The sequence below is a fragment of the Ranitomeya imitator genome, chromosome 1, assembly GCF_032444005.1.
Source record: "Ranitomeya imitator isolate aRanImi1 chromosome 1, aRanImi1.pri, whole genome shotgun sequence".
Classification (NCBI taxonomy): Eukaryota; Metazoa; Chordata; class Amphibia; order Anura; family Dendrobatidae; genus Ranitomeya; species Ranitomeya imitator.
In genome coordinates this window covers 1,020,936,842-1,020,958,196 of record NC_091282.1, presented here as the reverse complement: position 1 = coordinate 1,020,958,196, position 21,355 = coordinate 1,020,936,842, and the positions used below count along the sequence as shown (strand labels likewise).

The window sequence follows — 21,355 nt, the reverse complement described above, 5'->3', positions numbered from 1 at the left end:
CCATAATAATATATGGAAGACTAGGTGGTGTCCATAATACTATATGGAGGACTATGTGGTGCCCATAGTACTATATGGAGGACTATGTTGTGCCCATAATATTGTATGGTGGACTATGTGTTGCCCAAAACACTGTATGGAGGACTACAGTGGGTACAAAATGTATTCAGACCCCTTTACATTTTTCACTCTGGGTTGCATCGCAGGGATCAGACATCTGTGCGACACATACGTCCCATTGATTACATGGCCATTAGCCTCCATAGTACCTGACTGTGGCTACTATCAGACAGAGCAACTCCATAACTGAGCACTTCTGGCAGCCGCCAACACCGATAACAGCTGATCAGAGCAGAGGTGCTGGGTATCGGGTGCCGCACCTCCACCTATCAGAGATTGGTGATCTATGCTTAGGATAGGTCATCATTATTAAAGTAGTGGACAATCTCTTTAATACTATTAGACCATCTACTATAGGATTTACACTGTAATGGATTCTCTCCTGGTAGTTTTAGTATTAGCATGCACTGTATGAACTCGTCAGTCATAGAATTAAATGCATGGATAATCATGTGTAGGGAAGACACTAATATTATACATATAAGCTCATGCATACAATATACCGGTACATATATACAAGAATAATCAGCAGAGAAAGCATAGAAATGAAATGGTCTCTTCTAAATGAATAGTGAATTTACATACTGTGACCTTATTGTAAAACACAGAGCCATGTACAGTGGAATTTAATGCGTTTCTGAGAAAATGACAAAGCAAAAGCTGGGGAGGGGGGTTTAGATAGCAGAAGACGCAGTACTTAGCATTTCCCAATATTGTGCCATTTAAGGGGCAGCTGGTGGCAGTCGGTTCTTTTTTTTTTGGCCTAATGAATATATGCCTGCTTCAAATATGGCTCATTAGCGTTAACAGACTGAAAATGGTCCCTGCAAGAGAAATAAGACGCAGCCAATCTTCACCATTTCATGATCCGCTTTGGAATTTCTTCCCAGAAGGTCACTCATGAAACAATTATGACTTTTATCAGGCATAACAGCAACAGACACCATGGGAAGTAATGAGCTTGGCAGCTCCCACATCCAACCTGTTGCCTGCTGAAGATGCTGTGTCATCCTGAATTATCCCCACATTGTGACATGGATAGATGGGAAGCTTAGCATAAAGGACAGGGCTAATAGAGGAGATGATGGACATGTTCACCTCACTGAGTCCCTGGGCTCCCTCTGTCAGGCTGCTGCAGCTAATGTATTGAATGCTTGGTAAAGTTTGCAGCTCCAGCAGCTGCCAGCTGAGCAGCACAGTCTACAGAGCAGGGAAGGCTGGAGAATTCTGCCACCTAGTTTCCCAATGCATTAATTGCTGTGAAGCTTGGACCGTGCAGGAACTGAGCAAGAAGCAACAGGGGACTGATTGTGGAGAGGTGTGTTAGGTGTGAGCTCCAGTGGCAGGGAAGATCCATGTAGAATGGTCTGGATCAGGCACAGCATCACTGGTGCTGCTGCTTTCTGCTACCTGCCCCTCTCTTGTCTAGGTGGCTGAACACTCCTTGCACAGAGGGGAGAAGGAGCTGGTTCTAGAAGCCATAGCCAAGGTGAACTGCAAATCTTGGGCAGTGGCACTGGGAGCAGCGAACTCGGACAGGAGAACTGACACTCTCAGCAAGCTGATCATGGAGATAAAGGAGGAGAGGACATGTCAGGAAGCCCAGGATCTGATCTCTCCAGCTGAAGGGGAGAATGCTGTGCTATCACAGTGTACAAGTAAGTGCAGCAGCTCCATTAGCATGTAGTGTCCATATGTATTATTGAGTTCACATTTCATTCTTAACCCTTTGCCAACTGGCTGGCTGTGCAGTGCATGTAGTGGCAGGTCTGATTCCACACTGCTAGGGATGAAGCAAATGCTAAATGTGATGGTTTGTTCTAGCAAACACTGCACTGCACACCTAACAAAGGTGGGAATGATGAGTGGAGGAGCTGCTACAATCACCAGCAACTGCTTCACCTGGGACTGAGCACACAACTTCTACTTCCCCACTTAATTTCCTCTGCTAGTTGTGTACGTTGTATAGACCTTGTTTTTATTTGTATATATTTAAGCTCTGAATTGGTAAAGTTGCAAACTAAGTACAAATACATAAACATCTTAGTCTTGCTGATACGGAAGAAGCACATACATCATGTGTATTTATATATTTGTGTGTGTGTGTGTGTGTGTGTGTGTTTGTTTTCACAATCACAAAAGAAAGTCCACACACACACACACACACACACACACACACACACACACACACACACACACACACACACACACACACACACACACACACACACCTACCTTGTAGACTTTCCTTTATGCGTGTGTTGTGCTTGTAGACTTTCTTTTGTGATTGTGAACAGACACACATATCCCTTGCAGGCTTTATTTTGTGATTGTGAATACACACACACGTTGCAGACTTTCAATTGTGAACACACACCCCTTGCAGGCTGTGCGTGTGTGTGTTCACAATCAAAAGTCTGCAAGCTGTGTGTGTGTTGTGCTTGCAGGCTTTCTTTTGTGATTGTGAAAACACACACACACACACACACACACACACACACACACACACACACACACACACACACACACACACACACCTTGCAGGCTTTCTTTTGTGATGGTGAAGTTTTAGCACCTTCGTATGACCACTTTTGCAGAAAATGCTGACTGGACAGTGACCTGCTTCCTCACTTGACTTTTGGGGAATCCATAGCAGTTATTGGAGCATTAAGCGATTCACTTTTTTGATGGTTGAGCAACTTAACTGCAGAGTCCCCAGTTCTCCAAAAATAAGGTGTACGTTGGTAATAAGATCTTGTCTGTCACTGGTACAAGTATGAGGTAGACGATAAATAGATCCAGTTTGGTGAGAATGCTACAGTAGCACATAAAACTTTATCACGGTAACACAACTTTAAAATTCATGCACCAAATTTACATTCCACGATATTACGCAATGGGTCTTATTCCATAAGCACAAATCACGGTGCTATCACTCACATTCCATTTTCTCTGGGTCTCCCTAAGACCGCAGTTAAATATCTCGGGAACATAGCATGGAGCAGTTTTTTATTTATTTTAGTTTTTTTAAAAAGGGAATTTCATCCCTGCTCCTTCCGTACATATTGGTGTCTGTTTGCTGCATTATTGCGAGAATTATTGCCAACCCGCTGGACCGACCGAGTCTGCCGTGTAGGAATTTCCAGGAAGTGATTCCATAACATGGGGAATAGAGCAGGTAGTAATCCAATAAACCTTTAGCACATTCCGGATGCTCAGCATAATGCAGCGTCTCTAGTTCGGAGCTTTACGATACGTTCTGAACATCTCATTTGTCACAGCTCTGAGCAAAAGTTGATTTCTGTGGTCTTTACTAACCTGATGTATGAATTTAACCCTGGCACCTCCATACGGCTACTAAGTGACTACTAGGAACAATGTTTACTGGTTTATATTGCCCCTGCCAGTTCTTGGTCTCCCATCTCTTTAATGACCAAACTTGATGGATGTTTGTTATCCTGGTTTGTTTCCTACCGCCATACGTGTGACTAAATGACTGTAATTATATTTTCAACGTGTCTAGTGTATCTTTGCCTTGCACATTTAGTTTTAATTCGGTCTTAGTCCCATCTTATCCCGTGTCCATAGCAACACAGTTTGGCAGCAGAAGACAAGCATCAAGCTACAGGGTCTAACACTATTGTATCCAATATATATCACATACAACGTGTCTGGAGTTTTTCTATGATTGCCATCTGGAATTAGATAGCTGTGCTGTGGGGTATTTTGATGCTCTGTTCTGTATCATTTACCTCTTTGTCACACACATTTGTAAGGAGTTGGTTTCACTTGAAGCCTGCAGATATTGTCAGCCGCTGAAGGTACCACATTTGCACAGAAGATGTTAATGCACTGTTCTTTAAATGCATGCTTTCTTTTCAAAGGAAAAAGTAGAGCAAGGGATCTAAAGAAAAGATTCAGCTCCTTAGGATATGACTATATGGCAAACCATAATCCTTAATTCCTTTATCAGAAGAGGACCACTTAGGTCTTATCATCTTCACCACTTAGATATCTTGTCCTCTCTATTACTATCATTTATAGGTAATTCCACGATTATCGTATTTTTTTAACATATATACAAGCTCTCAAGTTAATCAGATCCTACCTCCAAAAATAGTTTCTAGTGATGTATATTCAGTTTGAGATCAGTTTTGACTTTACATAAAACCCCTGCCTCCATTCTCCAATAGTGCAGAGAATAGATTTTGTGAATGAACTGTACTTATTCTGCAAAATATGAGGTTTTTCTGGAAGAGGTCCAAAGAGGTGACATCTAGAGAGTCAGATGGGTATCTTGGAAAAGACTGCATATAACCCAAGGCTGCTGTCACTTGCTGACATAGGAATTGCAGGGGACTAAACATACTATTTTACCTTAAGAAATTCATGCCCTCCATAAATCTGATGGATGAGATATTAATAGATATAAATATATATTTTTTTAAACAAAAATAGGAAAATTGATGTAAAGTGACTATGGGAAGAAACCAGAAGAGGCTTAATGAATACTAGACAAGGCATGCGTTGACGTTTCGGAAAAGTAAAAGGCATACTGGAATCTATTTGTGAAGGATAAATGATGATCTGTATTACTCAGTCATCCTTGACATGAACAATGCACAGAAAGACTAGTACTTTACATACAAAGCAGGATGACACATGTCTTATGTGAGCAAATGATACTGCAATGTTGCTATGATGCTCTCTATCATTCCACATGGTACAATTTTAAATTAAATATCTTGTTTTCTTCATTTTTGTCCACATCCTTTCTGTCTTTAGGCTATGTGCACACGCTGCGGATTTTGCTGCGAATCCGGAGCGGATTTGACGCTGTGGATCTGCAGCAGTTTTCCGTGAGTTTACAGTACCATGTAAACCTATGGAAAACAAAATCCGCAGTGCACATGCTGCGGACAAAAACACGCGGTTTACATTCTGCAGCATGTCAATTCTTTGTGCGGATTCCGCAGCGGTTTACACCTGCTCCACAATAGGAATCCGCAGGTGTAAAAACTGCGGTAATTCCGCAGTAAATCCACAGTGCGGATTACCTGCGGATTTACCAAAATCAGTGCAGAAAAATCCGCACAACATTCCGCAATGTGTGCACATAGCCTAAGCCTGCATTTTACTCTGTATTTTTGCTTTCTAGAATGTTATGCCTGAACAATATAAAATTGCTTTGTTTTGTTACTTTATAATTGCATTTGGCACGGGTGTTGATTTTCTTTTGGGCTTTTTGTTTCCTGCTTTTTAATACGTGTTTGCCAAGAAGTTTGACGAACAATGAATATCATAGGAAAGTTCCAACTCATTGTCAAAAGCTTATTCCAGTGTTGGGTGGTAACGCTGCTAAGTTTATTGTTCTAATTCAATAATAATATTTGATGCTGGTTGGTGATCTTTACTTTTAAGGCCACGTGCATATGTTGAGTATTTTGAGTTTTTTTCCCTCAGTATTTGTAAGCCAAAACCAGGAGTGAGTGATAAATACAGAAGTGGTGTCGTGTTTTTATTATACATTTCCTCTGATTGTTCCATCCTGGCTTTTCCTTACAAATACTGAGGTAAAAATTCTCCAAATACTCAATGTGTGCACGTGGCTTAAAACTATAATCAAAGAATTCTGACCACCTTTTAAATTTATTCTGAACTGTGGTAACAAAAGTTGAGACCAGTGCTTCTGAACCAACAGTTTCCAGAATAATGGATTTTTATTTTCTGAAATGTATTTCTAGAAAAGTTACCATAATATTACAAAAGCCTAAAGTACATTTGCAATTTTACCCATGTATCCAAATTGAGAATCTTAATTCCTAATGGGGTTGTCCAATACTCGGATAACCCCTTAAAAATCACCATAGTTCCCCCATGTAAAATAATAGCAGCTATATTCCCCTCTGATGGGATAACTTGACATTGGCTGCAGGGCTCGCATGACATAACAATTAACATAAAAATGTCATGGGAGCTATGGGACAGTAGGCACCAACATTGCTGGCATAGTCTCCGCACCAGAGAGGAGTGTAGCTCCTATTATTTTACATAGGAGATCTATGGTGATTGAGAAGGAGGTTGTCCGAACAGTCGACAACCCCTATAAACCTCCTGTAAGAGGCATCCCACCCAGCCAAATCATTCTCTTGCTGTGCATTGATGAGAGACAAACACCCCGAAACAAGTCTGCAAATGTGGGTTTGGCTTCTTTTAGTAAGCTTCTTATAGAGCTCAGCGCTGAGATCTCATCTCCCGAGATCTTGGCGCTGCCCACGGCAGCCATTTTCCCGGAGTCCACTGCATAGGAAACCATGTAACTGCAGGGGGTCTGGGCTTTCACAAAATGTCGGCAGAGCCCCAGCAGCACAGAAGACTCTCAGTGGCACACTGTACAGCCGAACACCCCCTCATCCCAGCCTGCAGCCTTGAGCAATGCTCCATTCTTGCCTCTTCAAGCAGCGACGCTGGGACCCCTCTTCACCGCAGCCACCACCCCCGTAAGCAATAAGTCTCATGGATTATAAGAAGAACCACCATTTTATTTAAAAAAAGGATTTTTTCCCCCTATTCCTCTCCTCAAAATTTGGGGTGCGTCTTATAATCCAGTGCGTCTTATAATCCGCAAAATACGGTAACTCTGGAACGCTTTAACGGATACCAACTTATTCTGATGTCGTGGCATATTGTACTTCATGATAGTGGTAAAATGTCTTCTATATGACTTAAATTTATTTGTGAAAAAAATGGAAATTTGCCAAAAATGTTACAATTTTATTTTTTATGCGCTTAAATCAGTTATATCACGTAAAATAGTTAACATATACATTTCCCACATGTTGACTTTGTATTAGCACAATTTTTAAAACATAATTTTTATGTTAGGAAGTTATAAGGGTTAAAAGTTGACCAGCGATTTCTCATCTTTCCAACAAAATTTCCAAAACCATTTTTTAGGGACCACGTCACATTTGAAGTGACTTTGAGTGGTCGGTATGAGAGAAAATACCCAAAAGTGACACCATTCTAAAAACTGCACCCCTCAAGGCTTATTACCCCTTCAGGTACTTCACAGGAATTTGTAAGGAAAAAATGAACATTTAACTTTTTGTCACAGAAATTTAGCTTTAGACCCAATTTTTTTTATTTTTGCAAGGTTAACAGGAAAAAATGAACCCCAAAATTTGGTGTGCAATTTCTCCTGAGCATACTGATGCCCCATATGTGGGGGAAACTAGACCCCTGAGGGAACTTATCTGTATGGTGAGCACCTTGATCCCCCAGTTGCTTAACAGAAGTTTATAACACTGAGCCGTGAAAACGTTTGCCCACAAAAATGTTTTTTAGCCCCAAATTTTGCATTTTCACAAGGGTAACAGGAAAAATTGCTCCATGCACAACAAATTGTAATTTCTCCTGAGTATGTGGATGCCCCATATGTGAGGGTAAACTACTGTTTGAGCTCAAGGCGGGGCTCAGAAAAGAAGGAGTGATGATTTGGAATGCAGACTTTGATGGAATGGTCTGTCATGTCTCGTTTGGAGAGCCCCTGATATGCCTAAATAGTGAAAAAACCCACAAGTAACACCATTTTGGAAACTAGACCCATCAATGAATGTATCTAGATATGGGGTGAGCACTTTGAATCCCCAGCTGCTTCACAGACGTCACAGAAGGGAAGAAGCATCATATTAGAGTTCACATTTTCCTGGACTGGTTTGAGCGTGCCATGCCACATTGGCAGAGCCCCTGAGGTGCCACAACTGAAGAACAGCCCATTTTAAAAACTGTACCTCTCAATAAATTCACCTAAAGGTGCAGTGATCATATTGACAAATAGCGCTCCAACCCTCCCGAGTCTCGCCATTTGGTTAAGCAGTACTGTTATACAGGAGGCATACTGGAGTGCAGAATTTTATATAATAGTTTCAGGACTCCATATTATACAGAGCCCCTAAGTACTACATATGTGGATGTACAGTAATGCTTAGCCATACGGAGAGACTTGGGAGGGATGGGGTGCCATTTGCCTTGTGGAGCACAGATTTTCCTAGAATAGTTTGTGGACTCCATATGCAGAGCCCCTAAGTGCTAAAAAAGCAGAATCCCCTCTCAAGTGACCCCATTTTGGAAATGATGCCCCTTTGGGAATTTATCTACAGGTGCAGTGCCGATTTTGACTACATGGGTGTTTGCCAGAAACAAGCAGCTGTGCATGTTGCTGAGTGAAAATGGCAAACTGCCGTTGTAGTGACTAGTATGTTGTAGTGACCAGAACTTTTCAGTGTCCATACAATGTGCCCAGCTCATGCACCTGTATATTTGGCAGGCTCTCATAGCTACTGAAATGCCAAACATGTGAATGCTAAATGTGGTTTAGGCACGCTGGGGCTGAAGGGAGGGGGGCATATGGAATTGGGAGCACAGAATTTGCTGGATTTATTTTGGGGGGCGAGGGCCATTTCACATTTTCGGAGCCTTTGTGCTACCAGTAATGTGGAAGCCCTCTATATTTCCATTAACAAATGACGAACCAGAGTGGGAACTTGCTTTTTTTTGCGGATTAAGTTGAAGCTTGTATTGGGAACATTTTACAAAACATTTCGGATTAAATGTATCCAGCGCTCTACGCTGAGCACTTACATCGGGGTAATTCAAGTGAAACTCCCATTCACTATAGGGATCCATTGACTATAATGATGTAGTGGAGTTTTACTCTGTCTTGCCTCTGTTTTGTAGTGTCCTTTTTTCAGAGGTGCACAAAACTGTGGCCGGCGGACTTTTCTGCACTCCTAATAAAAAGACGGACACTGCCAGATCACAGATCAGATGGCATCCTCAATGCTTCCATCTGCCTCATTGAAGAGAATCTTTTGGTGGGCATTCCATCTGAATCACATATTTCAGAGACTGACATGAAAACAACAGTGTAAGTGCTCTGCAGAAAGTGCAGGATAAATATGCGCCGATCCTTACTGTGATCCTTAAGGTGCAGAAAGCTATAACTTTTTTTTTTAATTTTTTGGCTGATGGAGCTGTATGGCTTTTTTTTTTTTTTTGTTGGACAAGATGATGTTTTCAATGATATAATTTTTCCTTACATTCGCCTTTTTGGTCTCTTTTTATTCCACATTCTGTTTGGCGGTGCGATAATAGAGCACAATTTTTTACCTTATTTTTTTTTCCTTTTTTCATGGTGTTCACTAAAGGGGTTACGGTAACTAGTGCAACAGTTTTTTAGGTTGCAGTGATGCCAAATATGTGTACCTTTTTATTCTCTTTCATTTTTGTTTTGATTATATTTATTTATGGGTGCAATATTTTTTAAAATTATTTAGTAAAAATTATTTCTATAACTTTTTTTTTTATTGCAGTTATAAGGCACAGCAATGCAGTATACGTAATAAGAAAAGATTCACCTCATCCTTGTAGGATTCCTAGCGAGTTCCATATAGCGGAGCACAAGATCCCATCTATGCCAAACGTATAAGCAAGATGCACAAAATGGCAGTGAAGATCCAACTCCGGTAAAAATTGCAAGACTTTGTTAGAGCGTTTAAAAGAATGGCTTTGCCGTTACATACGATATAGGTATGGTTGGAGGTTTGGAAGGTTCCAGAGAATATGAAACACCCGACATTTAGAACACTACGTGTGTTCTTAGTCAGTCATCAAACCCAGTCAAAGAACACACATGGTGTTCGAAACGCATCCATTGAATCTTCCAAACCTCCAATCATACCTATATGGTATGTCACAAGAATGCCATTCCTTTAAACGCTTTAATAAAGTCTTGCAATTTTTACCGGAGCTAGAACTTCACATCCATTTTGTGCACCATAGCAGTGCACTAGCATTGCTTTACCTTGTAATCTGTCAGTGCTACTGACACAAGTTAGTTAGATCATGCTCTGCACATTATTTACCTCGCATTACAACATCGGGTCACCATGGCAACGCTTCCGGAGCCAAGGGCATAGGGGCTTTCTTCCCTCTGCCTGCTCGCTAAATGCTGCAATCACAGCATTTACAGGTTAACCCTGCTGTTCTGTTCGGTCTGGGGAGACCTATTTTGAACTTTGGTATTTTTTGGGGTGTTCAAGATGCGGTTCTGAAACTTGTGGTTGATTGACTTAAATGAGGATGGGTCGGTCGGCCACGGGTTTCAGAGCCGCATCTTGAATATTTTAAAGAATATTGAAGTTCAAAGTCGGTCATTTTTGACTAACAGAACAGCAGGGTTAATGTGCTGGGATTTTATTAGCTTTCATGAGCCTCTAATAGCCGCAGGTGGAATCTTGATCCACCCCTGGCTATTAACATGCTAAATGTAAATGTCTCTGACAGTGACATTTAACATGATTGTGTCAGAGGCCCATCGGCGCCTCTGTGACATGATTGCATGGTGCCAATGGGTTGGCATGACAACCTGAGGTCTGCAGGAGATCTCTGTGGTTGTCATTGCCTATCGCACTGTTTATAACAGATGAGTATTTCTGCTACAGATAACAGCTCTGAAGGGCTGAATCACCCCCCTTTTGCCCCATAAAAAAAGAAAACAATAAAAAACCCACATATTTGGTATCGCCACATTCAAAAAGTCCGATGTATCAAAATATAAAAAGATTTAATACGATTGGTAAATGACATAAAAAGAAAAAAAATCAAAAAGCCAGAATTACATTTTTTTTGGTCTCTGCAACATTTCAATGAAATGCAATAAGGGGCGATCAAAAGATCGAGTATACCCCAAAATGGTATAGCTAAATACGTCAGCTCAGCACTCAAACAATGCCCTCACCCAGATCTAGTACCCGAAAAATGGAGGCGCTCCTGGTCTCCAAAAAATGGCGGCATTTTTTTTTTTTTACCAAACTTTGGATTTTTTTTCACCATTAAAGAAAAAGGAAGCTACATATGTTTGGTATCAGCGAACTATATTGAACTGGAGAATCTTAATGTCGGGTCAGTTTTATCATTTAATGAACATGGTAAAAAAAAAAACAATTGTGGAATTGCACCTTTTTGCAATTTCAACACACTTGGATTTTTTCCCCGTTTTCCTGTACATTATATGGTAAAACAAATGGTGTGGTATGATTTTGTAAGTTTTCGCACCTACAAAGAATGGAGAGGTCTGTAATTTTTATCATAGACACTTCAAAAAAAGAAGGGTTATTTCAGGCACCAAGTCACTTTTTTTTCTGTGTGTTATTTCAACCCACGTCCTCTGAAATAGCCTCGTCAGACCTCTTCTGGGTGGTACATGCATAAAGAACATGCATTATATCCGAAAAAGTAACAGGAAAAACAGCACTCACCCAATCCTTCTTTCAAGATGTGGTTTTAATCCATAAAATTGGTTACATAGATATTTGCGGAGGTGCAGGTGTCAGGGGAGTTTTTTTCATGAATAGTGAAACCTGCTGGATTTCCTGGAAAAAAAACCTCCCATGACACCTGCACCTCCGCAAATATCAATGTAACCAATTTTATGGATTAAAACCACATCTTGAAAGAAGGATTGGGTGAGTGCTGTTTTTTCTTGTTACTTATTCTGATATTTATCATAGATACGCTTCAACTGTGAGAGACAGAATATAAAAAAAAAAAAATCGAGAAAATCATATTGTATGTTTTAAAAAAAATTTAGTTGTATTTTATTGCATGAAATACAGTATTTTATCACCTTTCAACCAACAAGAATTCTGGCTCTCACAGACCTGGTAGTTTTTCTTTAAGAAGCCCTTCTATTCTGCACTTATAACCTGTATTAATTGCACCTGTTTAAACTCATTACCTGTATAAAAGACATCTGTTCACACACTCATTCCATCACACTTCAACCTCTCCACCATGGCCAGACCAAAGATCTGTTTAAGGACACCAGGGACAACATTGTAGACCTGCAAAAGGCTGGGATGGGCTACAAGACAATAGCCAAGCATCTTGGAAAGAACTGTTGGTACAATTATTTTACAATGGAAGAAATGCAAGATGACTGTCAATCTTCCTCGGTTTGGGGCTCCATGCAAGATCTTGCCTTGCGGAAAAGATGATTCTGAGAAAGGTCTGAAATCAGCCCAGAACTACATGGTAGGACCTGGTCAATGACCTGAAGAGAGCTGGAATCACAGTCTCTAACACACTATGCCATCATCGATCAAAATCCTGCAGAGCATTAAAGGTCCCCTTGCTTATGCCAGCACATGTCCAGAATCGTTTGAAGTTTGCAAATAACTATCTGGATGATCCAGAGGCATGGGAGAAGGTCATGCGGTCAGATGAGACCAAAATAGAACTTTTTGATATCCACTCACCGTGTTTGCAGGAAGGAGAAGTATGAGTACAACCCCCAAGAACACGGTCCCAACTATGAAGCATGGTGGGGGAAACATCATAATTTGGGGGTGTTTTTCTGCAAATGGAACAGGACAACTGCATTGTATTGAAGGGAGGATGGATGCAATCATGTATTGCGATATTTTGGCCAACAACCTCCTTCCATCAGTAAATGCATTGAAGATAGGTCGTGGCTGGGTCTTCTAGTATGACAATGAGTTGAAAAACACAACGGGGCAACGAAGGAGTGGCTCCATAAGAAGCATTTCAGGGTTCTGAAGAGGCCTATCCAGTCTCCAGACCAGAACCCAATAGAAAATGTTTGGTGGGAGCCTATACTCAATGTTGCCCAGCTACAGCCCCAAAATCTGAAAGATCTGGAGAAGATCTGTATGGAGGAGTGGGCCAGAATCCCTGCTGCAGTATGTGCCAACTTGTTCCAGAACTACAGGAAACATCTGTAAATGCAAACAAAGGTTTCTGTACCAAATATTAAGTTCTGTTTTTCTATTGTAACAAATACTTATTTTATGCAATAAAATGAAAATTATTTAACCCCTTGGTGACCAAGCCATATTTTACAATTGTGACCACTGTCAATTTATGAGGTTATAACTCTGGAAAACTTTAACGGATCCCGCTAATTCTGAGAATGTTTTTTTGTGACATATTGTACTTCATGTTAGTGGTAAAATTTCTTCAATATGACTTGCATTTATTTATGAAAAAAATTAGAAATATGGCGAAAATTTTTGAAATTTCATAATATTCAAACTTTTATTTTTTTGCCCTTAAATCCAAGAGATATGTAACACAAAATGGTTAATAAGTAACATTTCCTACAAGTCTACTTTACATCAGCACAATTTTGGAAACAATTATTTTTTGTTAGGAAGTTATAAGGGTTAAAATTTGACCAGCGATTTCTCATTTTTACAAAAAAATGTACAAAACCATTTTTTTTAGGGACCACCTCACATTTTAAGTCACTTTGAGGGGGGGTACATGACAAAAAATACCCAAAGGATACCCCATTCTAAAAACTGCACCCCTTAAGGTGCTCAAAACCACATTCAAGAAGTTAATTAACCCTTTATGTGCTTCACAGGAACTGTAGCAATGCGGAAGGAAAAAATGAACATTTAACTTTTTTCACAAGCATTTTATTTCAGAACCATTTTTTTTTTATTTTTACAAATGTAGAAAGAGAAAATGAACCACAAAATGTGTTTTGCAATTTGTCCTGAATACGCCGATACCCCATATGTGAGGGTAAACCACTGCTTGGGTGCATGGCAGAGCTCTGAAGGGAAGGCGCTCCGTTTCACTTTTTCAATATAGAATTGACTGGAATTGAGATCAGAAGCCATGTCGCGTTTGGAGAGCCTCCGATGTGCCTAAACAGTGGAAACCCCCCACAAGTGACCCCATTTTTGAATCTAGATCCTCCAATGAACTTGTCTAGATGTGTTATGAGTAGGGTTGAGCGACTTTTACTTTTTTAGGATCGAGTCGGGTTTCGCGAAACCCGACTATCTCAAAAGTCGAGTCGAGGGAAATCGGCCGATTATCGCGAAAAGTCGGGGATCGACCGAAACACGAAACCCAATGCAAGCCAATGGGGAAGCATAGTTGGCAGTGAGTGGAGGCCAGGAAAACACCTACAGTGCCCATTTAAATGGCAAAAACATCCATTCTTGGTACTGAAGCTTGTCAATCTTAATTTACCTTATAATAATAGTTAGGCATTGGACATTGGGGGTCATTTGGCTAAAGTTGTGGAGGATATGGCTGGTTCAAGTATTTAGTGGGCCCAGGAAACTTGGAACACGTCACGGCAGTGGAGCAGGGAGAGGTAAATATTTCAACTTTGTAAGTGCTGTGATCCTGAGCAAGCAGGGGGGCCCACTCGTTCACATTGGCACTGGCACAGGGCCCCTCAAAGTACGGCGGTGTGTTTGCACGGCGGGGGTGCCTCCCACCGGCAGCGACACTTTTGCATACTATGAGGGGCCCTGTGCCATTGACGTCACCAACGAGTATTCCCCCCCCACCTGCTGAAGGAACCTGCACTTTCATCTGCACCTTCCTCTTTGTCCCGTGTAAGGTGGTATAGTATGCGGGAAGGGGAACCTCACTTTCAGCAGGGTCAGATTCTGGCTGTGTAGCGTGCACGGGGAATGTAGCGGTCTGGGTCAATGTACTAGCAGACTCATCTAGCACTGGCTGGGCAATGGGCAGGATGAGGAGGAAACACAGATATAGGCCCAAATAATAAAGTGGGCTAAATGCATTTCAAAATTTGTAACAGGACTAACCAGGCGGCTTTGCTTTGTTCAGTGGAGGACAACTGTAATGAGAGGCTGACACAGTGAGTAGGCCCAAATCAGTAAGTAGTCTAAATGCAGTTCAAAATTGGTAACAGTAGTAAACAGGCAGCACTGCTTTGTTCAGTGGAGAACAGCAAGGAGCGGCAGACACCGTTAGTAGGCCCCAACCAAACTAGTAGGCCAAATGCAGTGTTATATTAAAAACTACTTAATGAGAGCCTGAAGATAGAAGCTCAGGAAAGGAAACCAGGAGAACACCTTGGAGCGGCAGACACCGTTAGTAGGCCCCAACCAAACTAGTAGGCCAAATGCAGTGTTATATTAAAAACTACTTAATGAGAGCCTGAAGATTGAAGCTCAGGACAGTAAACCTGGAGAACACCTTGGAGCGGCAGACACCATTAGTAGGCCCCAACCAAACTTGTAGCCCCAATGCAGTTTTCAAATTTTGATAGGCTGAAAACCTGACAATTGCAGCTCAGCTTTTTTAAGAGGAGGACAGCTGTATTGAGTGGCGCAGACACTGGTAGTAGGCCTTATACCACAAAGTTGGCTCAATGCAGTTTAAAAAAGGTTACAGGGGTACACGGACAGCATTGGTGTGGTCAGCGGAGGACAATTGGAAGGAGTGTCTGACACAGTTAGTAGTCCAAAATAATTGATGTTAATGTCTGGCAAAAAAAAAATTAACAAATAAACAGGTGGCATACCTAGGTACAAGGGTGGGCTCCTCTGCTGACTTGCAGACAGTGGTATTTGGTGCAAAGTATTAACTGGTGTATATGTAGGACAGGGCCCCAGTATATTTAGAGTAGCATCATACATGTCAGCAAATTGGTATTGGCAGTGCCATTGAAGGATTTAACCACATAGAATAAACAGTGGTGGAGCAGTGAGAGATAATTTTGCAAGTAGTAGAGCACTGTTTGAGCTGGGGGGGAACACTCTCTCGTGGCCGGCGGTACTGGCCCAGAGCCCCTCATGTTACAACGGTGTGTCTGACGTTGGGTGCGCACCACCACCACCAGAGACACTTCATTGTACTATGAGGGACCCTGTGCCAGTGCCGTCGCCCAAAAGTGGGCACACCCACCTCTTCAGCCAAACGGCATTCGCACGGGTGCTTGCACCAAGTGGTGATCACGGCCCCGTGGGGGGAGTCAGCCCATTTAGGGAGGTGTAATAATGGCGCGTGCTGGACATACAGCAACTGCAAATGGAGAAATTGGAACAGTCAGTAAGACCAGTCCAAAAGCAAGACCTTTTTACTGGAAAGCTAGGTGTCAGCCGGGAAAGGTGGGGCAAAATAATTAGAAATCCATGATTGGTTCATTTTAATGAAGGTTAGATCATCAACATTTTGGGTAGCCAGACGACTCCTTTTTTCGGTCAGCAGCACTGAATACTCTTTCTGATAGCACACTAGCTGCTGGGCAAGCAAGCTCCTGCAATGAATATTTTGCCAATTCAGGCCAAGTGTCTATTTTGGATGCCCAGTAATCAAATGGGAATGACTTGTGAGGTAGAACATCGATAAGGGAGGAAAAATAGTTAGTAATTATACTGGACAAATGTTGTCTCCTATCACTTTGAATTGATGCTGCAGTACCTGTCGTGTCTGCGGTCATTGCGAAATCACTCCATAACCTGGTCATAAAACCCCTCTGTCCAATGCCACTTCTGATTTGTGCACCTCTAATAACACCTCTGCCATGTTGCCCCCTGCAGCTCGTGTGAGAACCATCACCGCCGCTGTGTGCTGGGAATGCCTGAACCAAACGGTCTACAAGAGTTGCTTGTTTGGTAGCCAATATTTGCTCAAGGTTCTCATGTGGCATGATATTTTGCAATTTCCCTTTATAGCGTGGATCCAGTAGGCAGGCCAACCAGTAATCGTCATCGGTCATCGTTTTGATAATGCGGATGTCCCTTTTTAGGATACGCAAGGCATAATCCGCCATGTGGGCCAATGTTCCAGGTGTCAATTCACTGCTTGTGCTGGGTTGAGGAGCACTTTCTGGCAAATCAACATCACTTGTCTCCCTCAAAAACCCTGTACCTGACCATGTAATGCCACCAATTTCTATTGCCCCCTGATAAGCTTCCTCCTCCTATAAATATTCATCCCCATCATCCTCCTCGTCCTCCTCCTCTTCGTCCGCCACCTCGTCCAGGAGACTTCCCTGAGCAGACAGTGGCTGACTGTCATCAAGGCTACCCTCATCCTCGGCGGCAGACGCCTGCTCCTTTATGTGCGTCAAAATTAGCATCAGCAGACACATTAGGAAGATGCTCATGCTTATGATGGCATCGTCTGCACTAACCAGGCGTGTGCATTCCTCAAAACACTGAAGGACTTGACACAGATCTTGTAGCTTCGACCACTGCACACCTGACAACTCCATGTCTGCCATCCTACTGCCTGCCCGTGTATGTTTATCCTCCCACAAATACATAACAGCACGCCTCTGTTCGCACAGCCTCTGAAGCATGTGCAGTGTGGACTTCCACCTTGTTGTAACATCGATTTATTAGGCGGTGCTGGGGAAAATTCAAATATCGCTGATGGCTCTGCATACGGTTGGAGTGTACGGGCGAACGGAGGATGTGCGAGCAAAGTCTTCGCACCTTCAGGAGTAGGGCGGGTAACCCCGGATAACTTTTCAGGAAGCACTACACCACCAGGTTCAAGGTGTGAGCCAGGCAAGGAATGTGTTTCAGTTGTGAAAGGGCTATTGCAGCCATAAAATTCCTTCCGTTATCACTAGTGTTGAGCGATACCGTCCGATACTTGAAAGTATCGGTATCGGATAGTATCGGCCGATACCCGAAAAATATCGGATATCGCCGATACCGATATCCGATACTAATACAAGTCAATGGGACACCAAGTATCGGAAGGTATCCTGATGGTTCCCAGGGTCTGAAGGAGAGGAAACTCTCCTTCAGGCCCTGGGATCCATATTAAGGTGTAAAATAAAGAATTAAAATAAAAAATATTGATATATTCACCTCTCCGGCGGCCCCTGGACATCACGCTGGTAACCGGCAGGCTTCTTTGTTTAAAATGAGCGCCTTTAGGACCTGCGAATGACGTCGCGGCTTCTGATTGGTCGCGTGCCGCTCATGTGACCGCCACGCGACCAATCAGAAGACACAACGTCATTCACAGGTCCTTAATTCCTAGAATTAGGAGTTTAGTGAATGAGAATGACGTTGCGGCTTCTGATTGGTCGCGTGGCGGTCACATGAGCGGCACGCGACCAATCAGAAGCCGCGACGTCATTCACAGGTCCTAAAGGCGCTCATTTTAAACAAAGAAGCCTGCCGGTTACCAGCGTGATGTCCATGGGCCGCCGGAGAGGTGAATATATCAATATTTTTTATTTTAATTCTTTATTTTACACATCCCTATGGATCCGATACCCGATACCACAAAAGTATCGGATCTCGGTATCGGAATTCCGATACCGCAAGTATCGGCCGATACCCGATACTTGCGGTATCGGAATGCTCAACACTAGTTATCACTGACTACCTTGCCTGCCTCAAGATGTACACTGCCCAGCCATGACTGAGTTTCTTGCTGCAAGAACTCGGACAGAACTTCTGCGGTGTGTCTGTTGTCGCCCAAACATTTCATTCCCAACACAGCCTGCTGACGCTTGCCACTAGCTGTTCCATAATGGGACACCGTGTGCAACAGTGGCAGCTGCGGATGGAGCGGTCGTGTGAAATTTTGCACTTTCCGAAGAGGAGGCGAAAGAGCTAGAGGCAGAGTCAACAAGGAAAGCCAAAACTTGTTCCTGCTGCACCGGCTTTAAAAGCGGTTTTCCTACTCCCAGAAAAGGGAGCATTCGAGGCCAGACGATGACGCTGGCTCAACAACTCGAGACTTAGGTGCTATATTGCTTTTCCCACGACCACCTGATGCTCCACCACCACTACCATCATTACCAGCTTGCAATGACCGACCACGGCCACGACCTCTTCCACCAGACTTCCTCATTCTTGGAGAAATGTAACCAAACTAACAAACGTTATATAGTACTGTAAAACCAGTTAGAAGGTGTACGTAAACTTGTTGTGAGTTTAAATCTCCCTTTATAGGTGTGTGAGACAGCAGGAAAAAATCAGGCCCACTGTATTACACTACAGTTTAAGTGGCAGAAAGTGGATGGCAGATGCCACAAACAGGACTGACGCAGATGCACTCAGTGGCAATACAAATCTCCCTTTTTTATGTGTGGGAGACATCAGCAAAAAATCAGGCCCACTGTATTACACAACAGTTTAAGTGGCAGAAAGTGGATGACAGATGCCACAAACTGGACTGACGCAGATGCACTCAGTGGCAATACAAATCTCCCTTTTTTATGTGTGGGAGACAGCAGCAAAAAATCAGGCCCACTGTATTACACAACAGTTTGAGTGGCAGAAAGTGGATGACAGATATATCAAAAAATACAAGGGCTGTAGTCGAATTTCAATCTCCCTGCAATGATCAAAGGACAAGTATGGCAGCAATAAAAAGGACTGCTGCACACAAGAGTGTCGACAAAGAAACAAGAGAACTGTGCAGAAAAGAAGGAGCAACAGGATTTTTGCTTTGAAAAAAGCAGTTGGTTTGCACAGCGGCTTACAAACAGCAATGCAGCTATCAGGGAGCCTTAGAATGCAGCCTAATAAGCTACAGAGTTGATGCACCCAAAAATAAACATCCACTGTCCCTGCAAAGAAAAGGTGATGTTCGACAGTGGAAATCGCTACAGCACAAGCGGTTTGGGGGTTAATATTCCCTTCGTAACACTATCCCTGCTTCAGACGAAGCTACAGCAACCTCTCCCTATGCAGAAGTAAGATGGCGGTCGGCGTGCACGCCCCTTTATAGCCCCTGTGATGCCGTAGAAAGCAAGCCAATCACTGTAATGCCCTTCTCTAAGATGGTGGGGACTGAGACCTATGTCATCATGCTGCCCACACTCTGCGTCCACCTTCATTGGCTGAAAAATAGCGCTTAACGCGCCATATGAAACGCGACTTCGGCGCGAAGATCGCCGACCGCGTGGCCGATCCCACACTGGGATCGGCTCGGGTTTCATGAAACCTGACTTTGCCGAAAGTCAGCGACTTATGAAATTGACCGATCCGTTTCGCTCAACCCTAGTTATGAGCACTTTGAACCACCAATTGTTTCACTAAATTTATATCGCAGAGCTGTGAAAATAAAAAATCCTTTTTTTTCCACAAAAATGATTTTTTTATCCCCCAATTTTTTATTTTTACATGGGTAACAAGAGAAATTGGACTATAAAAATTGCTGTCCAATTTATCCTGAGTGCATCAATACACTGTATGTGGGGGTAAACCACTGTTTGGGTGCATGGCAGAGCTCAGAAGGGAAGGAGCGCCATTTGACTTTTTCAATGTAGGATTGGCTGGAATTGAGATCAGATGCCATGTCGTGTTTGGAGAGCCCCTGATGTGCCTAAACAGTGGAAACCCCCCAATTCTAACTACAACCCTAATCCCAACACACCCCAAATCCCAACCCTAACCATAACCCTAACCACACCCCTAACCCCAACACACCCATAACCCTAACCACAAACTTAACCCTGACACACCCCTAACCCTAATCCCAACCGTAAACGTAATCCAAACCCTAACCCCAACTCTAACCCTAATGGAAAAATGGAAATACATTTTTCTTATTTCATTATTTCATTATTATTCCCTATTTAAGGGAGTGATAAAGGGGGTTTTGTTTACTATTTTTATTTTGATCACTGTGATAGGGTCTATCACAGGGGATTTTTCCTATTGGTTCATTTTTATCACTATCGTTGCTGGGTGCTGGCCGGCAGATCTTGGCAGGCGCACTGCGCTTGTGTCCGCCATTTTCTTATGGAAGAAGACGCTGGCAGCCATTGGGGGAAACAGGAGGACCCAGGGACACCGGGAGGTAATGTGGGGGATTGGTGACCCTATTTCTCTCTCCTCTGATGTGCAATCACATCAGAGGAGAGAGAAATTAAATGGCAAATCAGACTTTTTTTTTTTTGCGGTCGCCGTTCTATCGTTAATAACAGCAATCGCAACCCTGGGGTTAGTAAATACCAATCCGAATCATGTTCTCTGGGGTCTCGGCTACCCCAGCAGCCGAGACCTGGAGAAATTCCAACTCTGGGGGGCGCTATACACTTTTTTTTAACAGCGGGGCTGTGGTTTATTCACCCTTAATTGCCACAGTGAAAAGGCATATCGGTATTCGTTAAGGGGTTGAAAATCATAAAATATTATTTTTTTTCCTTTTTTTTTTTTAGATTTTGTCTCTCACTGTTGAAGGTACACATTAATAAAAATTACAGAGCTCTCCATTTTTTGTAGGTATAAAAACTTGCAAATCCGGCAGAGTATCAAATACTTATTTTCCCCTTTATAAGTAGGTGGCTAGACCAGGTGCTATATAAGAAGTCTCCAAGCAGAAGACAGAATTAGCCAGTCAGTGAGTGTGAATGATACTATTCATTCTAATCATACTGCAGTGTTGGGTGCTAGCC

The 21,355-nt window shown here is 42.6% G+C and overlaps 1 protein-coding gene across 2 annotated transcripts in view; it reads left to right on the top strand.

The window, feature by feature from the left end:
* The first annotated feature begins 1,324 nt into the window (after positions 1–1,324).
* The window catches only part of INPP4B (inositol polyphosphate-4-phosphatase type II B), a 1,184,089-nt gene continuing 1,164,058 nt past the window's right edge, over positions 1,325–21,355 (top strand). The window contains exon 1 of one of the 2 annotated variants that reach the window (XM_069743998.1): positions 1,325–1,778. In XM_069743998.1, coding sequence (XP_069600099.1) covers positions 1,688–1,778 — 91 coding nt within the window. In that variant the 5' untranslated portion in view covers positions 1,325–1,687. The remainder of the gene's footprint in view (positions 1,779–21,355) is intronic. The other variant, XM_069744000.1, reaches the window with a different exon arrangement.